The following is a 20,888-nucleotide window of genomic DNA, read 5'->3' on the forward strand; positions in this document are numbered from 1 at the left end:
GCAAAAAAGACCTTGACCTATACATAGCATTTTCTTTTCTACATAGTTATACAAGTAACTATGTATATACATTGTATTTGTATTATTACATTTGTATTGTATTTGCATTGTATATACAATACAAAATAACATCAAACTAGAAAAAGGAGCTGTATTTTCCATATAAATTTTATTCCACAGGACACCATACAAATTATTAAACTAAAAAAAAAAAAAAAAAAACCAACAAATACATGAGAGGCACAAACTGTGCTACAGCAGGTCTAAAGTTTCACAACTTTGGGAAAGCTAAAATTTTCAAGATGACTTATTTAATTTACAGTAGCTGACCAATTTACAAATATTTACACAAAATCAAAACAAAAGCCCAGCTTGCTGCAGCAGGAGGGAGTGTTTGTTTGCAGACATCACTAATACTACAAATATGTAAAAGGAAGCACGAAAAGGTATCTGGACAATTCTGTGCAAATATAAAGTATTTACATATATTGATTTGCCATTTTTTATTTCAACTTCTTTGTAGTAGATCTGCTGCTTGAAAATTCTAGTTTAGATTACAGTTCCTGGTATCCAGAACGCTGTCGAATATAATCTGGTTTAATTTTCATAAACTGTTGCTTGTTGTTCCATGTAAGAAGCAAATTGAATTGGAAGGTGCCAAGTTGAGCAAAAGCGCATACTGCGTTAAGCAGATGGAAAGCCCAGGCTGTATGTTCATTAAAGTGTGTACTGTGTGCAGTGCCTTAAGGATATAGTTGGGCTAGTACATTGCTTAGCTCTGAATTCCTTTATTTCATGGTTAAGTGTGTCTGAATTAATGATTACACATATTATGGAAGCAACAAGTCAATATATTCCAATACTTTCCTTAAAATAGTTTTGGGTAGCTGTGGGCTGCTTTTTGAATGACATCAGTCTCTTCTAGAAGTCAACAATGCAAGCATTTTCAGAAAACATATCTTGAAAGTGAAGCTGTATTAACAAATGTCAATAATAAAATATGCAATCTGTCTTATAAAGATTTTCTTAACAAAAGTTTAAAGAGAAAAATACATCATAAAAAACAATGGGGTAACTGCATCGATTTTGATACTGTTCTTTATTTCAGTAGGATCCAATAAGGAGGAAATGAAAAAATTTGATTATCTTTTCTGTATGGTTGTTCTTAAAGGTAATATACAGTTCAAGTCTTTCTTGTCTCGTAATATCTGCCAAGACTGGGGAAAAAAGTACAAGGTTTTAAAAGGCTAAATCATCTTCTGTGCCATTAATACTTAAACACCATTGTAAGCATTAAACCCCAAAGATCTACAAGAAATAAAAAGGTTGGCACTTTTTCTCTCTAGAAAAGAGATGTCTGTCTTAGGGAGGAAGAATTTAAAGATGCACAAAATGTAATGAACCATTGGGAAATATATGTCTATCCAGGAAGAGAGAGTATTTGAGAAGATAGAGATGTTAACATTCTTTATGTTAAGAATGATCATATCTTAACATTGATATTCTGACTGAAAAATGATTGTCTCAAATATACACATGCGGAAATGCCTGATATAAGAACTTATCCTCTGATATCTCCAGAGCTTATAAGTAGGTCTTTAAAATAGGTTATTTCCACTTCTTTCTGTATTCTGTCCTGGATTCCAGGACAACTCTGTCATATCTGTTAGGCCATGAACCTGCAAATAATTGCACCAAACCTCCTTTCTTTATGCAGAGCCTATTTTAACCACAGTGCATAATGAAACTCCATCTCGATGACAATAAGACAAATAGATTCCTCAGTGTTTTTTTTTTTTTTTTTTTTTTAAAAAAAAAAAAGGAGGGTGGGCACATAAGCAGACATTCATAAGTACATTGACTACCTTTCACATATGTAACACGTATCTTGAATATCAAATTGACTGGAAAAATTAAACTGGATGCAATTTTTACCTTCATAAATTCATCTTTGATAATGTCAAACTTCTGTTTTTCATGTACAGCTCTAGCTGTGTTCGTCCCATCAAAAGGCTCTGCAAGATCAAACACAAACATTAAAAGTGTTAAGAACACTAGTGTTAGGCTGTCTTCACTGAGCAAGCAATCAGGAAAAAAACAAACAAAAAAATAAAAAAAACACCCACAAAAAACACAGAGGAGTTAACATATCATTACATCCCAAGAGGGTTTTAAGCACCTGAGTCCACTTTGCTTTTGCATTTCTCTGTATACATATTATTCATTCCTCCCATCAAACACTCTAATATTATATAATTCACAATAAAAATCAGACTATTATTTCTAAAAGTACACCACAGCTGTGCTGAATTCATGAATCTGTAATTATTTGTGATGGTTTAATGATTTGTTCTGACCTACAGAATATGATTTGGCATAATAAAATGTTTTGGAACTTACTGCACATATCCGTCCTTGGAACTGTTCACTTTAGATTCATGTCATTCAATAATCAGTGAAATACAAGAATTACAGTAAAATATTCACAACTTTTTACATAAAAGAGTATTAACTAGTTATAAAATACATATTTTATTACTTATGAATAGATGAAGTAGAATAGATTTTAAGTAGACAACTTGAGGCTTCCTTCTTGTTTCCAGACTAATAATTTATATGATGCTTACCATTTTTTTTGCCAGCAAAATCAGTTAGGTGGACAGATTTTATTTTTTTTTTATTAAATATATTGACAGATTTAAAAGTACTCCTTGTTACTGAGATGGTTGTCTACCTTACAGTAAATAAGCCAATACTAAAGAACTGAGATGCAAAGACTATGTGTTGCAACACATTGCAAACAGATTTTATACAGTTTATTTCCTTGCCTTATTAGAGAAATGCTAAATAAATGTGGCATATTTTAGACTGGCAGAATGCCTGAAAAGATCCTAGAATCCAGGGAATGACAGAAGTCTTTGTTATATCAGGTAACATTTATATTGAGTTGGTTATGAATTGGTTGGAATATTCACACATCAGAAGTGATTTTGACATTATGGAGACTGGGACTTTAAATCTGGAAAATGTTCCATGGCATTGGGTTTTTAATATGAAAGCTATTTAAGCTCTCAATCAGGGAGATTGTTCCAAGCAATAAAAGTTGCATTTAGCATATTCCTAGAAGGTTTTTCTTTAAACTACCTACAAAGTATTTGAATGGATGTTTACACACAGATTTATCTTAATCTAGACTACATCGTATAGTGCAACATCATACTGGATCACAACACTGGCAAGCAAATAATTAAAAAAAAGTATCTAGTTCTCTCATTCTAGTCACACAATTTGATACAGTGACAGGCACATAATTTGATACGGTTAAAAGAATTACACGTGAAGTAGAGCACTTTGCATTTTCTACATTTCATGTTTCTTTAATGCTAGGATGTTTATGTATTTAATCTTGTATCAAATAAATGTTTTTAAAAAGTAACAAGAGCAAAGCTGTACCATCTTCTAAAACTGACAGCTACAAAAGCTGACTCGCATCTTCCGTTTACTGCATATTTACTAAGTCTCTAAAGACATTCATTCCCTGAGACACAGCAAGAATTTTGCTATCAGCAACTATTTACACCGCTAAAATTTTTTAAGCATGAAGGCAGTGAGAATCCTTCATTAGGGAGTTTGTCAACAGTTTTAGAGGAAAAGTTTTTCAACTTCAACACTATGATACCTGAGGAAAAGGGATCACATCCCCAAATAAAAATACAAGAAACCATAAAAATTCAAAGCAAGCTTTGAAAAATTATTTTTAGAAATGAAAATGTGTATTAAATTCTCATGGAGATGAAAGATTTATAAATACAGACATGAATCAGGCACAGCAAATGACTGTCAATTAATTGTCTTACAAAATTGCCAAATTCATACAATCATAGAATGCTTAAGGTTGGAAGGGACCTCTAGAGGTCATCTAGTCCAACCCCCCTGCACACGCAGGGTCACCTAGAGCACGTGGCACAGGACTGCGTCCAAGCAGGTTTTGAAGATCTCCAGAGAAGGAGACTCCACAACCTCTCTGGGCAGCCTGTTCCAGTGCTCTGTCACCCTCACTGTTAAGAAATTTTTCCTTAATTTCCTGTGGAACTTTTGGTGCTTCAGTTTGTGGCCATTACCTCTAGTTCTGTCAGTGGCCACCACTGAAAAGAGACCAGCACCATTCTCTTCACTGCCTCCCTTGAGGTACTTGTAGACACTGATCAGATCCCCTCTCAGCCTTCTCTTCTCCAGGCTGAACAGGCCCAGCTCCCTCAGCCTCTCCTCATAGGGCAGATGTTCCAGGCCCCTGATCATCCTTGTGGCCCTGCACTGGACTCTCTCCAGCAGCTCCACATCCCTCTTGTACTGTGGAGCCCAGAACTGGACACAATACTCCAGATGTGGCCTCACTAGGGCTGAGTAGAGGGGCAGGATCACCTCCCTCGACCTGCTGGAGACGCTCTTCTTAGTGCACCCCAGGATCCCATTGGCCTTCTTGGCCACAAGAGCACACTGCTAAAAAAAAATCCAATTTTTTTTTCTCCTAAATATGCTTTTTTCAAAAGGATATGATACTATCTGATATAGACAAGAGTTAAACTAAACCAGAATAGTCATTAACAGTTTAGATCTTCTGATAAGGGACATTCCCAAAGGGTCACTGAGAGTGGCCATTCTTGATATCACCATAATGCTAATGCTACATTCGTTTTTCAAACAGCAGAAATACAAGTGAGAATCAGTGTTAAGACGTATTAAAAGAAATTAAAACAGAACTTTTTTTTCTTTCAGCAAGCTTAAATATAGTGCTACACGTAGAATGATGGCAACTTCCAGACAGATTTATATAATCTATACTTTTAAAAATACATAATATTCAATAAGTAATAACAACTATTGAAATTTTAGTCTACTAAATAGATAAAGCTTACAGAGACTTTCAAACTAGAATACGTCAACATGTTTATCTAACTTTTCAAAGCTTCTCTTCCTCTCAGTACAGGTTCATCTACCTATTTTCAGTTAAACTAGTTCATCCTAGTAGGTCTTACAGATATGAGGCCTACTTTGAATATAAACAGGAAATCTAATTTTTTCCTTCAGAATTATTAATAGAAACTTGATACATGAGGATCATGTCCACACTAATAAAGTCTTGAAGCACGTGGAAACAGGAAGGAATCAGATGAACCAGCTACAGGCAGTTGCTGCTTCAACAGTTCAAATGCAAAATGCACCCTCCTCGGAGTTATATGTAATCATGCACATTCAATACACACTCTAAAATGCCTAACTTCTGTGTTGAGTTTCTATTTCCCAAATAAACTGAAGAAAAGGCCAACTATTCATCCACTTTCTAATGTTCAGAGAGACAGTGAGCCTGAAACAGCTCCTGGCTCAGCCCACACGGGTGCAGGGGGGGCAACTGTGGAACATTCCCAGCTCCCACAGTGGGAATAGCAGTGCTTGGGCAATGTCTACATGGCACTATCCCATTTCATTTCAGCTGTGCAGATACTCCACTTCTCACATTTCTTAACTCTGCATGCTTCACTTCGTAAGCTTCACTTCTAGTCCAACCCTCCTGCTCCAGCAGGGACACCCAGAGCACGTGGCACAGGGTGGTGTCCAGGCAGCTTTGGAAGATCTCCAGGGAGGGAGATGCCACAGCCTCTCTGGGTAGCCTGTGCCAGGGCTCTGGCACCCTCACAGGAAAGAAGTTCTTCCTCACATGGAGGTGGAACTGCCTGTGTTTCAACTTGCACCCGTTACCCCTTGTCCTGTCACTGGCCACCACGGAGAAGAGCCTGGCCCCATCCTCCCTACAATCACCCCTCAGGTACTTGAACATGTTGATCAAGTCTCCTCTCAGCCTTCTCTTCTCCAGGCTAAACAGGCCCAGCTCGCTCAGTCTTTCCTCATACGATAGATGCTCCAGTCCCTTCATCATCTTCGTGGCCCTACGCTGGACCCTCTCTAGAAGCTCCACGTCCCCCCTGTCCTGGGGAGCCCAGAACTGCCCCCACTACTCCAGGTGCGGCCTCACGAGAGCTAAGCAGAGGGGCAGGATCCCCTCCCTCGCCCTGCTGGCAATGCTCCTCCTCATGCAGGCCAGGAGCCCATTGGCCTTCTTAGCCACGAGGGCACATTGCTGCCTCATGGGTAACCTGTTGTCAGCCAGGGCTCCCAAATCCCTCTCCGCGGAGCTGCTTTCCAGCAGGTAAATCTCCTCATCCTAACCGAGTCTCCCATTGAGGGCCAAGGCTCCCTCCCTCATTCTAGACCTTTCCTCTTCATCCCAGTATACTCAACCACCATTTCTAATTCTACCTCTACTCCACCTTGGTTCCTTATCCATGATGTCTTGTCCAGTTGATTTCCACTCACTTGCTACCTACCAGTACTCACTTCCTTTTCTTATTTGCTTGTGTTAACTGTTTTCTCTTTACATTGCAGTTCCCAGTCCCATTCCTGCTTTTCCTTCTCCCTTCTAACATCATAATCCTTCTCTTAATTTATTATTTTTTTCCTTTTCCTGTTCCAAGCTTCATATCTCCTATGCCTGCAAACTGTTCATATTCCTTCTTCATGGAGGCTCCCAGTGGCAGCTTTAAGACATCAAGAGGACACAGAACAGTTCAAACATGCAGTGAAGCTAGCATTCAAGAGCTGTAACTCCAAAAGGAGGCCCGAATTAACCCCTTGTTGATGTTTTGGAGAAGATCATGAATGTCACCACAGTAACTGTATAAAGCCAAGTAGCCACAAAGGGACCAGCATACGCACATTCAGTCACTAGAACTTGTGATGCCAAAGCATTACCGGAACAAAGTATAGTCTTAGAGAGGAATCTGATTCTGTGCCCACTGTGTTTTTGCAGAAGCTCAAACTTGGAAAAAATGATCACTATTTTTTTTAGAACAGCAAAAAACAGATTACTGTCACAAAGACCATTACTTCTCAAAATCCCCATCTCTGTTTCAAAAGTAACAGGGCAATGAGTCCACTTGAAGAAAAGGTCAGGAGAACGATTTTTTAAACATTATAGAAGAACTTAAAAACATCTGAGAAGGAAGCTTTAAGAGATACTCTGTTACATAATTATAGAACAATCTACATTGTAGAATGTGTTATCAAAATGTGTTATCAAAAACATCACATTTAAATATGACGGGTAAAGTCCAAGTGACAGATTCAGGTGTTTGGAGTATTAACAGTCCAAAATAATAATGCAGTTTTACATTTTACCTTCCACACAAATATACTTGTTTCTCCATTCAATACCACCAGGTCTTGGAATAGCTTTGGCCTCACGAACTGAAATCATTTGATGGCTCCAGCTAGGGAAAAGAAAAACAGTTTACTGACCTTATAAACTGTTGATTTTGAGTAACATCAGTTTGCCTTAAAAAGATGTCAGAATACTATGGATAGCACAATCCTTTTTCATAACCTGTAACAGAGTACAACAGTTTAATCTTCACAATATGAAGTAAGGAATAATGGGTAGGAAACAAGAAACATTTTTTCAAACACATTTATTTATGAAAACATCTGCTAAACAGAATACCACAGGTTTCTACAAGTAGCATACTTTTTTTTTTCCAGAAACCACTGTCAAATCGAACACTGAAACTTTTTTTTTTTTTTCTTTTCTAAATACAAAAGAAATTAGCACTTTGTAAATCCATCTTTCACAGTTTTCTGTAGGGAAAAAGGAAGGTAAAGACTTTTAAGTCCAGATTAAGTTACATAACGGATGTCATTGCAAAGTATGTGATGGGCCAATATAAAGATAGCCCGCTTACAAGTCAGCATTCCTGCTGCAAGGAACCTATTAAAAAGCAGTCATGTTTCGTTTATGCCAAATTTTAGATCCTCTACAGCTGTACTGCCAGTGCAGCAAATACACATTTGTAGATAACTTACTTTTTACATACAATTTTCTAAAAGTGAAAACATAGGAAGTAATCTTACCAAAGAGGGAATAGCAATACAGTTTAGAGGGAAATAATGAAAAATACTGGATATATGTGTTTGGCACAGCTGTAGGTCAAAAATAATGGCAACCAAATTGAACCATTTACAGTTTGATGATCTTAAACAATCATATATAGCCAGTTCCCAGCCGCTCTTAACTAAACCAGAAAACCACCATTATCAACAAAAAGCCAGGAATGCCAAGAGCGGGTCACCACTCCCTGGCCATTAGATAAGGGCTAGAAATAAGGGAGCAGCACTGCTGACAGCAGCAATGTTTTGTGCACGGCTGACTGGAACTGCTGACAATATGGATCTTTTGATATCTTACAAAGAGCGAAGAACCTGGCTAAGTAACATTCCTGCAGCTATGTAAATATCCACTGTAAATTAAAATACAATCTGTAAATCATCAGTTAAATCTGGAAGAATTCTGTGCTTCTTAGGTCATAGCTCAGCTGTCATAACTCTATTAAGTCAAGGGTGATAAGAGTTTGCACCAGCTAATAGTCTGCCCCCACAGATTCTACAAATTATCTTGGAAACAACTCATGATTAAAGCTACTTAGGAAAGTCAGCTGTTTGAATAACTGCACTTCCACAGGCATTATTCTTGTATTTATTATATGAATAGTTCCCCCCCCAGTATTTCAAAAGGTTGCAGGCAGAGCACATGAAGCACACATCAGGATATCTTGGATTACTTATTCATATATGTTCATTTATATTTCTCTTGATCTACTCTTTAAAGATCAGTATAGATGTTGATGACCATTTCCAGCATTCGAAGACTCAAAGCAAAGGGAATTTTCCTTCTAATCCATTACTCCCTAATTCCCAAAGTAGACCACATTTGTAAGAATCAGATACACTGTGAAGTACCAAACAGTTTGCTGCATATATAAAAAATATATATATATTTTTATATATAAAATATATAAAAAAAGTAGGGCCCCAAGTGCCCAAATGATAATTACTAGTTTCCTAGCAATACGTTCAGGAAAGAGAAGCAAGGCCTTGTTTCAGGGTCTCACTTGGCAAAAAGCCAGCCAAGCAAAAACCTGCTGCCTTCACTCACAGCTGCACAAGTGAAATCAGACACTCTTCAGAGGGCCTGGTAAACATGGGACAAGCTTCCAAATATGTTGGTTTGGGAACACTGCCATACGTTTTTCTGCTTTTTTTTGCTGGCAGATGCCATAGCTAAGCCGCTCTCCATCATCTTTGAACGATCCTGGAGAACGGGGGAGGTGCCGGAAGACTGGAAGAAGGCCAATGTCACGCCAGTCTTCAAAAAAGGTAAGAAGGAGGACCCAGGCAACTACAGGCCAGTCAGCCTCACCTCCGTCCCCGGAAAAGTGATGGAACGGCTCATGCTGGCCGTTGTCTCCAAGCACATGGAGGACAAGAAGGTGCTCAAGAGTAGTCAGCATGGATTCACCAAGGGGAAATCTTGCCCGACTAACCTGATAGCCTTCTATGATGAAATGACTGGCTGGATAGACGAGGGGAGAGCGGTGGATGTCGTCTATCTCGACTTCACCAAGGCTTTTGACACCGTCCCTCACAACATCCTCCTGGGCAAGCTCCGGAAGTGTGGGATAAATGGCTGGATGGAACTGGCTGGATGGTAGGGCCCAGAGAGTGGTGATCAGCGGTGCAGAGTCTAGTTGGAGGCCTGTAGCTAGCGGGGTGCCCCAGGGGTCAGTCCTTGGTCCAGTCCTGTTCAATTTATTCATCAATGACCTGGATGAAGGCACAGAGTGCTCCCTCAGCAAGTTTGCTGATGACACGAAACTGGGAGGAGTAGCCGATACCCCAGAGGGCTGCGCTGCCATCCAGAGGGACCTGGACAGACTGGACAACTGGGCGGTGAAAAACCTCATGCAATTCAACAAGGCCAAGTGCAAGGTCCTGCACCTGGGGAGGAATAACCCCAGACACCAGTACAGGCTGGGAACCGACCTTCTGGAGAGCAGCTCTGCAGAGAAAGACCTGGGTGTCATGGTGGATGACAAAGTGACCATGAGGCAGCAGTGTGCCCTCGTGGCCAAGAAGGCCAATGGAATCCTGGGGTGCATTAAGAAGAGCGTCTCCAGCAGGTCGAGGGAGGTGATCCTGCCCCTCTACTCAGCCCTGGTGAGGCCGGATCTGGAGTATTGTGTCCAGTTCTGGGCTCCACAGTACAAGAGGGATGTGGAGCTTCTGGAGAGAGTCCAGCGCAGGGCCACAAGGATGATCGGGGGCCTGGAACATCTGCCCTATGAGGAGAGGCTGAGGGAGCTGGGCCTGTTCAGCCTGGAGAAGAGAAGGCTGAGAGGGGATCTAATCAGTGTATATAAGTACCTCAAGGGAGGGAGTGCAGAGGACGGTGATGGTCTCTTTTCAGTGGTGGCCACTGATAGGACTAGAGGAAATGGCCGGAAACTGAAACACCAAAAATTCCATAGGAACTTAAGGAAAAATTTCTTAACAGTGAGGGTGACAGAGCACTGGAACAGGCTGCCCAGAGAGGTTGTGGAGTCTCCTTCTCTGGAGATCTTCAAAACCCGCTTGGATGCAGTCCTGTGCCACGTGCTCTAGGTGTCCCTGCGTATGCAGGGGGGTTGGACTAGATGATCTCTAGAGGTCCCTTCCAACCCTAAGCATTCTATGATTCTATGATCAGATTCACTGCATAATCAGCATAATTCTGATAATGAGAAACACTGAATACTAGAACTGTGCTAAACGCATACTTTAGTCTGCTGAATCATGTGAAATGTTATATAGGTACTGTCACTTGAACTCTGTGGCAGGCTAGTTACACAAGCCTGCTGGCAAACTGCATGAGCTTGGCCAGATGTGGTGTCGAAGCCCAACACAGGCAGCCATTTCCAAATAACACTACTCATAACTTATGAAGGGGAAAACAGTTACTTTCTATACAAAGAGCAAATAAAAAAAATAAATAAAAATCAGAGTAGGAATGTTGGATGGGCACTGTGTAAGTATATGGTAGTCAGTCTCTTCGGAAAGAGCTTATAATCTAAATAAATGAAGCAAATGAAATAACAAAAGGGAAAAACAACACACGGAAATAAAGTTCTTGAAAGCTGCAGATCATGCAGAGCTATTCTTTCTCCCTTTTGTGGCCTACTCATTGGTCCCATCCTGCCAGTAAGTATTACTTATTACATCAAGTAAAAGAACATATAGCTTTTAATGGAAATACCTACTGGCCTTTGCTAGACCAAGAGGGAAATTTAAAATAATTCATCTCTAGCTTCCCAACCAATACATGCGAGTGTATCCCTATCAGTTGACCATTGCAGGCAGGTAACTTGAGTGACTCATTCTGTTCCAAACACTGATCTTCATATGTTATCTGATCATTCTTGACTAGGCTGTTCTTTCAGCAAAAGACATCCTGTGTATCAAATCTTGTAGTTGTGTCCTACTTCATAGATAGGAATCTACTCAAGTTACCTGTGTGACTATTGTAGTAGTATTTTATTTAGTAATCTTTTTATCAAAACACATTACAGTTCAATAGCAAGAAGTTCACTGGCACAGTACAGGTCATTTAAATATGTGACGTGACTTAGCAGTCATGTCATCTGGAACTGAATCTCAAGAATTCTGCACAAAATGAGACCCTAGTAAGTGTCTTACAGGAAAAGCAAAGAATGATAAAATTGATTAGAGCATTAAAATATTCTATATGTTCAGGAATGAAAATATTAATGCCATAAAAGGCAGAAGTAAGAGCCCTCTGTTACGTGCATTTAACTCTCATTCTAATTCCCATGTGCAATAATATTTCTGTCATTCCAAATATAGTTTCCATCAGCATCAGCAACCTGAAAGCAAGGATAACGTACACTATGGACAGCTTGGAACTACATTTGTTCTTAGTGACTGGCTATCAGACAAATGAAAATATTTAAAAACTATGTTCTACCTGCCTTTCTGAGCATGGGCAGTAATTTGGGATTTTCTCCTCCATCCAATTAAGAGTTTTCCTAAAACTTTAAGAAACTCCAATATCTTTGAGATCTCCATCCTGCTCCTTTCAAACAGGGTTTAAAGTTATCAGGGAGACATGGATGACTACAGCCAAGTAATGAGAACCCATTAAGTTGTATTTCCATAGCACAAATAGCTAAAAATAATATAGTTTGCTGCAGTAAGTGTGTCATTTCCTGATACGATATCTCCGCATAATATTCCCAATATGGAAGTTAGAGTATTTTCTATAACTTTTTAGCATAATATCACTAGTCAAAAGTTTAAATATTGAACAAGTAATTAATGTTGAAAAACTGGCAATATGTTCACTGTTTGTTTTTGAAATATTTTCTTCTCTTGACTTCAGAAACTATCCTATTGTCACTCTGTACTTGGAGTCTTAGTTTTTCTTTTAGGAGGTTTTCATATCCACACCCTCAAATCTTCATTTTCATTCCAATCTTCTTTAGAGAATCCAAAGGCCTTTTGATTTCTGATTCCATTTTCTTCTGCTTCTAGACCTACACTAAGCCCCTCAATCTTTCCAGGCTTTCTTTTTTTTTTTTTTTTTTTTTTTTTTTTTTTTTTTTTTAAACCAGAAGTTCCTACATCACACTAAAATTAAATGCAGATAACATTTTTCCTTATTAAATTAAAATATAATATATATAAAATATATATATAAAAGATGTTATCTGCATTTAATTTTATGTATATTTTCCAATGATGATGACGATTGCTAAAAAGTAATATTTAGGAATTACAAACAGTTCAGGTAATGATACTTTAAGCAACAAAACCCAGACACCAACTTCCCAAGAATGTGCTCCAAACTGTATGCTGACAAGCACATGAATGAGGAGAGTCACATTAGATGTTTTTCACAGATTTGGACAAGAACTTACCTGGTAGTTTAGGCAGGCAAACCAGAAGCTTCTTCCACCATGGATAATTATTTACTAAATAGATCACTTTCCTATAATTTCACCATCCTATAATTTTGGGGTTTAGCAAGCAGTACCTGGACAGGTAAAAAGACACAACCCAAATGGAATCTCTAGGGGTGGATGATGAGCAAGTTGAGAGCTTGTGGGTAAGGGTTAAAGGGCAGGCTAATGTGGGAGACACTGTGGTGGGTGTCTGCTACAGGCCACCTGACCAAGACGAGGAGGTTGATGAGGCCTTCTATAGGCAGCTGGATATTGCCTCACAATCACAGGCCCTGGTTCTCATGGGGGACTTCAACCACCCTGACATCAACTGGAAGGACAACACAGCCAGGCACAAACAGTCCTGGAGGTTCCCGCAGAGCATCGATGATAACTTTTTGACACAGGTTGTGGAGGAGGCAATGAGGAGAGGTGGGCTACTGCACCTTGTGCTAACAAAGAGAGAGGGACTCGTAGGAGATGTGAAGGTGCTGGCGGGGGAGGGGGTAGCCTTGGCTGCAGTGACCATGAGGTGGTGGAGTTCAGGATCCAACAAGGAGGAAGCAGAGCTGTAAGTAGCCTTGCACCCATGGACTTCAGGAGGGCCAACTTTAGCCTCTTCAGAGACCTCCTTGGAAGAATCCCATGGGCTAGAGCTGTAGAAGGTAGGGGGGCCCCCAAGACAGCTGGTTAGTTTTCAAGCAGCACTTCCTCCACGCGCAGCAACAGTGCATCCCTCTGCGTAAGAAGTCAAGCAGAGGGGGCAGGAGACCTGTGTGGATAAACAAGGAGTTGCTGGCAAAACTCAAACAGAAAAAGGCGGTGTACAGAAAGTGGAAAAAAGAACAGGCCCCCTGGGAGGAATATAGGAAAGTTGTCAGGGAATGCAGGGATGTGACAAGGAAAGCCAAGGCACGTTTGGAACGCAATCTGGCAAGAGACGTTAAAAATAACAAGAAAAACTTCTTCAAATATATTAACAGCAAAAGGAAGACCAGGGAAAACGTGGGTCCGCTGGTGAACGGGATGGGCACCCTGGTTACAAATAACACAGAAAAAGCAGAGTTGCTGAATGCCTTCTTTGCTTTGGTGTTTACCAAGGGCAGCCCTTTAGAGCCCCAGGCCCTAGGGACAAGAGAATAAACCTGGAGAGAGAAAGACTTGCCCTGGGTAGAGGAAGATTGAGTCAGAGAGCACCTAAGGAAACTCGATACCCACAAATCCATGGGCCCTGATGGGATGCACCCCAGAGTGCTGCGGGAGCTGGCAGAGGTCATAGTTAAGCCCCTCTCCATCATCTTTCAAAGATCCTGGAGAATGGGGGAGGTGCCAGAGGACTGGAAGAAAGCCAATGTCACACCAGTCTTCAAAGGCGGCAAGAAGGAGGACCCAGGCAACTACAGGCTAGTGAGCCTCACCTCGATCCCCAGAAAACTGATGGAACGGCTCATACTGGCTATTGTCTCAGGGCACATGGAGGACAAGAAGGTGCTCAAGAGTAGTCAGCATGGATTCACCAAGGGGGAATCTTGCTTGACTAGCCTGATGGCCTTCTATGATGGAATGACTGGCTGGATAGATGAGGGGAGAGCAGTGGATGTCGTCTATCTCGACTTCACCAAGGCTTTTGACACTGTGTCCCTCACAACATCCTCCTGGGCAAGCTCTGGAAGTGTGGGATAGATGAGTGCACAGTGAGGTGGATTAGGAACTGGCTGGATGGCAGGGCCCAGAGGGTGGTGATCAGCGGTGCAGAGTCTAGTTGGAGGCCTGTAGCTAGCGGTGTCCCCCAGGGGTCAGTCCTCAGTGCAGTCCTGTTCAATTTATTCATCAATGACCTGGATGAAGGCACAGAGTGCTCCCTCAGCAAGTTTGCTGATGATACGAAGCTGGGAGGAGTAGCTGATACCCCAGAGGGTTGTGCTGCCTTCCAGAGGAAACTGGACAGACTGGACAACTGGGCGGTGAAAACCTCATGCAATTCAACAAGGCCAAGTGCAAGGTCCTGCACCTGGGGAGAAATAACCCCAGACACCAGTACAGGCTGGGGACCGACCTTCGGGAGAGCAGCTCTGCAGAGAGGGACCTGGGTGTCATGGTGGACATACACACACACACACACACACTTACTTCATATAAATAAGAAGTCACAGAAAATGCATAGACAAATATTAGGTGATCCTGCCCCTCTACTCAGCCCTGGTGAGGCCACATCTGGAGTATTGTGTCCAGTTCTGGGCTCCACAGGACAAGAGGGATGTGGAGCTGCTGGAGAGAGTCCAGTGCAGGGCTACGAGGATGATCAGGGGTCTGGAGCATCTGCCCTATGAGGAGAGGCTGAGGGAGCTGGGCCTGTTCAGCCTGGAGAAGAGAAGGCTGAGAGGGGATCTAATCAGTGTCTATAAGTACCTCAAGGGAGGGAGTGAGGAGGATGGTGCTGGCCTCTTTTCACTGGTGGCCACTGACAGAACTAGAGGAAACAGCCACAAACTGAAGCATTAAAAGTTCCACAGGAACTTAAGGAAAAATTTTTTAACAGTGAGGGTGACAGAGCACTGGAACAGGCTGCCCAGAGAGGTTGTGGAGTCTCCTTCTCTGGACATCTTCCAAACCCGCTTGGACGCAGCCCTGTGCCACGTGCTCTAGGTGACCCTGTGTGTGCAGGGGGGTTGGACTAGATGACCTCTAGAGGTCACGTCCAACCTTAAGCATTTCTTTAAAAAAAAAAAAAAAAAAAAAGACAACACATCTGCAAAACATGTTAAAGGAAAGCTTAAAGATTAAATAAATAATTTTGTCTTTAGACAAATACAAACATCTAGTGTTTTATATGCACAAGCAATCTTTGTAATAGATTCTCAACTAGCAGTTTGGTAAAACGTTCATAACCTATGGTTTTCTAGGATTCTTCTATAACTTTGTCTTCTATTTCTCTTTTACAAGAAAGATCAGATGCCAAAATTCTAGCAAACCAACCAGGTTAGCGAACCACATAGGAATTTTCTCATATCTAAGTAAAAATGGCCTCTATAAATTTAACCGTAACCGTTGGTTATGGTTAAGTTATTGTCCAGATGTCTCCTTCAGTGACTTGGAGTGACAGAACACTATTAGGGTTCAAGCAATTCCACACCATGAGATATACCTTATGTTAAAACTAGAATAGATCTTTTTGCACAGAGATATGCAGTTTTTAAACATTTTTCTATATATAATATATATTTAAAAAAATATAAATAAAAATCCAGCTATTTCAGAAGGCCAGAGCTATCTACATTTTGATAGCTATTTTACAGAATAAGTAGCTTGGTTAATCAAAAGACTTTAGATAACACTTTTTATATCAGCATTCCCAATGCCCTCAATTCCTTTCACTTGTTTCCTCTCTATCAATTATCACTTCTGCATTGCTGCTATTCTTTCCTATTTAAGAGGCTTAAAATGCTGATGTATCAAACAAAAGAAAGCAAAGTCTTACATATTTCAAAATTGTAAGATGAGTTTAATACTTACTCAAATTCTGTGGCGTAATATTTGAAGAAGCCTATTAGCAAATCTCCAAGACTTGATCCATTTTTTGAGAGGTAAGGAGGAATGGTGCATGGAGCTTTATGAACAAGGTGCAACTGCATAGTAGGATCAAAAGAGTCCTGTCAAAATAAAATCAGAGAGTGGGTGTGTGTATACATACATATACATATACACATACACACACACACACAGAGCTTTAACTTAGTATGTATTTTTATTTATAACAACACTAAGGTTGCCCATCATTTGCTTATTTAAATTGCAAGCACAAATTAAAAGGAGAAAAGCACTACCTTTCCTTTCCTGTGCTAGATACTACTTACTCCTACCAAGCTCAAGTAGGATCACCTTGCCCAGGAGAGCAAGACCATCCCTTACCTTCTGTTTGCTTAAGAATTTTAACAAAGAACCACCTTTGACATGAACTTATGCTTACATATTAGTGAAACCACATGAGTAGAAGCAGAATAAGGTAGCCTGCACTGAGCTGGCTGCAGTTGAGCTGACACAGGGTGTGTGAAGCTAACACAGGTGTCACTAAGTCTCCATAACCACAGTACAGAAACACTCTGTCCAAAAGGAAGGCCTCATTTCCCACACCACAGAATTCAATTTGATGCCAACCCCACCAGCTCAAACACAAACTTGTGCCTTCCCACATAAATGAGTTCAAAGACTGTGGTAGCACTTCCTCTGTCCCAGCTATCTGAAAGACTAAAAAGTGAGTTATAAAGCAGACTCCATTCACTTAAGCTGAAGTACGCTTTTCTTTTAGAAAAGATGCAGATTTTCTAAAAAGAAAAATCACCACTACCAGCATAAAAAGTTACTCAGGACTAAGCTAATATTGTTTTAAGTTTGCTACACTGCTTAAGTGTCCATTATATTACTTCTGTTCCGCTCACAAACTGGCTTTGAGAAGTTGATAATGCCAGGATGTTATATTTTACCACAATGTCTGGTGAATTTTTAGGAAAATAAATCCAAGATGCACAAAAAGTTAGGAACCTATTTAGTCATATTAGTGCATCTCCCCCTCCTCACTTTGTTGTTTTAGAGAGTAACATCAGGTAGGAGTCTCCAACTTTTTAGTACTAGAATATACTGAAAATATTGCACGCTATTTCCATGTTAGCACCAGCAATACTTCTTCTAATGAGGTTAGTGATCAAACGAGTAAGATCTCTAAGATCTTGTCCTCTTTTGTCAATTCCAGCAAAGTTTTCTGGTAACCTGAGCAACATATCTTCCATAAAAAAAAAAAGTCATGTTTCCAGCTGTAAAAGCTTTGGGCTTTTGCTCTCACAGCACAGAATTTTTATGAGGTATTATGATAGTTACCAGAGCTCAGAATTTAACACCTTACAACCCAGCAAAACACAACAAAGCATGCAGGGAACATGAAAAGCATGTACGAAGAGATACATGGCATACATTCAAAGATCTAAAAGGGGAAGAGAACTTTTCCCTGGATTGTGCAGTATATATGACCTTTTATATACTTACAGGACTGAAAGTCCTTGCCCATGCATGGGGAGAAAGAGCAATGAGAACTGCTAACTTCAACAATAAAAGCAGGAATGCAGTGAAGTTACCATGCCACATGTCAACTGATATGAAACATTTCCTTACTAGATTTAGTAGACACTTTTAAAAAGCACAACTTTTCCTTTATGCTTTAGATATTCAAATTACTGAAAATTTCTCAGCTGCAAGAAAAATCTGCCACTGCAAGGCCATTAATATACTGAGCAATTAAAAACCTAGACTATGGGTTATTATTTTTTCAGAATAAATAAGCTATTTTCTTTATTACTATTCCTAATTTAGAAAAGATGTTGTTTATTCTTAGCAATCTTGACATTAAGTGCACCTCAAACAGAAGCAAGGATGTTGTCTATGTTTTATTTTTTTTATATTAATCAAGATTAGTTAATTTGTAGTAATGTTGTATTGATGTGAATTTGAATAAAGAAAGCAATGAACTAGTAAAATAGCGAAAGACAATGTATCCATTATTATTGCAATAAAACTTATGGCAAAAAGACAGATGCACCTGCATGCCTCTGTGTCTATGTGATTAAATGCAGTAGAAAGGAAAAGGGCAAAAAGATACAAAGCACCATTTTATCCAAAAATATTTTATCAGTACGATTTGCTGACACAACATGAAGTTAGAAAAATATACAGTTTTATTATAAAAAATGTATTTTTAAAGTGATGATTGTTATAGAAGTATAGTCTAAATGAAGGCATTTTTCAGAATATTCAGTTTGCCTGTTTCTCCATTGAATTTACAGCTGATCAGAAGTCATATAAGCACCACAGAGGCAAAACCTGAAGGACTCATTTGAGGAGCAGAAAACAGAACACATTTCAAAGACTCCCATTCTGGGTAGAAGAGATGCAATTACTAATTTTTCAGAATTATTTATTAAAAAAAACAAAAACAAACAAACAAACAAACAACCCCACACATTGCTAATCACCATTTGTAGAGAAGAAAACACAAATGTTTTGTTCTTCTCATACACAGAAAATCTGCTATGGAGGAAATTGCTATTAGAAATTTTTACCTATTAAACCATATTAATTATTGCTTTAACCTGAGAAAGGACACGGGGAAGATTTAATGAAAGTTTCTGTCAAGATACATCCGTAACCTACAATACAGCCTGTTTAAGGTCATTTCATAACAGTGCAATTGCTCTGTGTCCAGTGAATAAGACATCAGATTGGCCACAGGAAAACTGGACTGATTTTCTGCTTTGCCACAGACAACCCATGAACCCTCATTAGTCTATTCCAGTTCGTTCATCTATTCTAAAACAGGACTAACAGTCCAGTTCTTACTACTAGATGAACTCAATGAATAACTAGCTAAATGGAGCAAGGTGCAGATTACAGATAATATACCTAAAGGAGGCTGGTAATGACAGACTTTCAAAGCATCCTTAAAATTAGCTCAGTTTCAAGTAGACTTGCAGGTTTTCCCTTCTTAACTCGCTCTAGAAGGCAAAAGAAAAAACTCAATTTCTTTTAGAACTAGTCCATTTGTCTACTGCACATTTGCCTCATAATATTCTGAGAAATGAAAAAAGAAATTTACAAACTGATAGGGGGCAGGAAGAGAAATAATTGAGCTATCCATCATTTTTGAGCTATCCATCATTTCAAAAAACTCCAGAAAAAGTGACCACAAAGGTTTTTTTCCTTCTTCTCCCATTTTTTTTTCTCCTCCTTTTTTCCCCCCCTCCCCAGATCTCTCCTCCTATTTTGTTTGACTGGTTCCTCAAGGAAACACTAGCGTAGAGCAGCATGCACCACATTCAAGCTACAATATGCATCAAGCTCACATGTTCTCCTTTCCACTTACACACTGAAAAGCAATATGACTATACATATTCTATACATCAAGATACTCCAATGCAAAATCAGCTTAATTCTGACTGTATAAAAATTTTCCTTAAAAAAATTATAACTGTATATATGCACACATAGATGCATATATATTTACAAAAATTACCTTTCTCCAGTCTCATAAATACTAGTGAAATTTAACTTATCAAAAATGTTTTTTTTTTAATCAAAATTTATCAAAAAGGGGGGGGGGGGGCAATTTTAAGTAGGGAGCAAACTGTACCTCTCCAAGAATAAACTCCCAATGCTTTAAAGCAGTGACAGTAGCTTAAGCACAACCCCATCTCCTGCCCCATCCCTTTCCCCCACTTGTGAAGGGGAGGCAGCAGGATGACAGGCATGCTGAAGCCAGTCACTGAAGTTCCCAATCCAGAGCACAGCTGGAAAGCCACCTCCACCTGGATTTAACTGATGTGCCAGACGGGCACCTGCAACATGAGGGGCTCCCACCTCAGGTGCACCTCAGTGCTCCTGCCCAACTCGCACCTGCCCAGGATACCCCAGGGCAGCATGGCCCACACTGGGGCAGAGCTGGGGGCCTGCCAGGATTTCTCACTCTGTCAGGGGAGACACTCCATCAGAGGATCTGCCTTTGGGTTCTTATTCAAGGCACGTATGTCACTTCTACATTGCACCTGCAATTTAAAACATGCAGTTTTTCAAAGCCTAGAAGTCTCTTCAAGCTGTAGTTAGAGCTGCAAATTTGTGTCTGAAAAAAGCTGCCTGCAAGTAGAAAGGTTTTGCCTCAGAAGGGGAGACGCAGCATTTATGGGCAGCATGAGAACTGGGGCACTGCTTTGAGCAGCTGCAAGCACAAGTAAAATGCATCGTTTCTTAGGACACTGACATTTTCCCATGCTTTGTAATTATTATTGTAAGCTAGACATAAATCCAGAATTGTTCTAGTGTATTTCTTATTTTGAACTTTACATTTACTCACTGTTTCAGTATTCAGAAATTCTAACTTTTACGACACTTAAGCACTTAATAGGGACGACAGATAAAATATATTTGAAAATTTCTAGCATGATTTTTGCTTTTATAGTAAGCAAG

At 39.9% G+C, this 20,888-nt stretch overlaps 1 protein-coding gene across 1 annotated transcript in view; it reads right to left on the reverse strand.

The window, feature by feature from the left end:
* Positions 1 to 683: 683 nt before the first annotated feature.
* LOC104568323 (poly(A) RNA polymerase GLD2-like) overlaps positions 684 to 20,888 on the reverse strand; it is a 47,425-nt gene continuing 27,220 nt past the window's right edge. The window contains exons 11-14 of the mRNA XM_010215212.2: positions 16,398 to 16,534; positions 7,234 to 7,325; positions 1,936 to 2,015; positions 684 to 1,217 (exon numbers count right to left, since the gene is read on the reverse strand). Coding sequence (XP_010213514.2) covers positions 1,143 to 1,217; positions 1,936 to 2,015; positions 7,234 to 7,325; positions 16,398 to 16,534 — 384 coding nt within the window. The 3' untranslated portion in view covers positions 684 to 1,142. The remainder of the gene's footprint in view (positions 1,218 to 1,935; positions 2,016 to 7,233; positions 7,326 to 16,397; positions 16,535 to 20,888) is intronic.

Source organism: Tinamus guttatus, unplaced genomic scaffold (assembly GCF_059628265.1).
Source record: "Tinamus guttatus ecotype Peru unplaced genomic scaffold, ASM5962826v1 Tinamus_guttatus_pri_ptg000415l, whole genome shotgun sequence".
NCBI classification, from domain to species: domain Eukaryota; kingdom Metazoa; phylum Chordata; class Aves; order Tinamiformes; family Tinamidae; genus Tinamus; species Tinamus guttatus.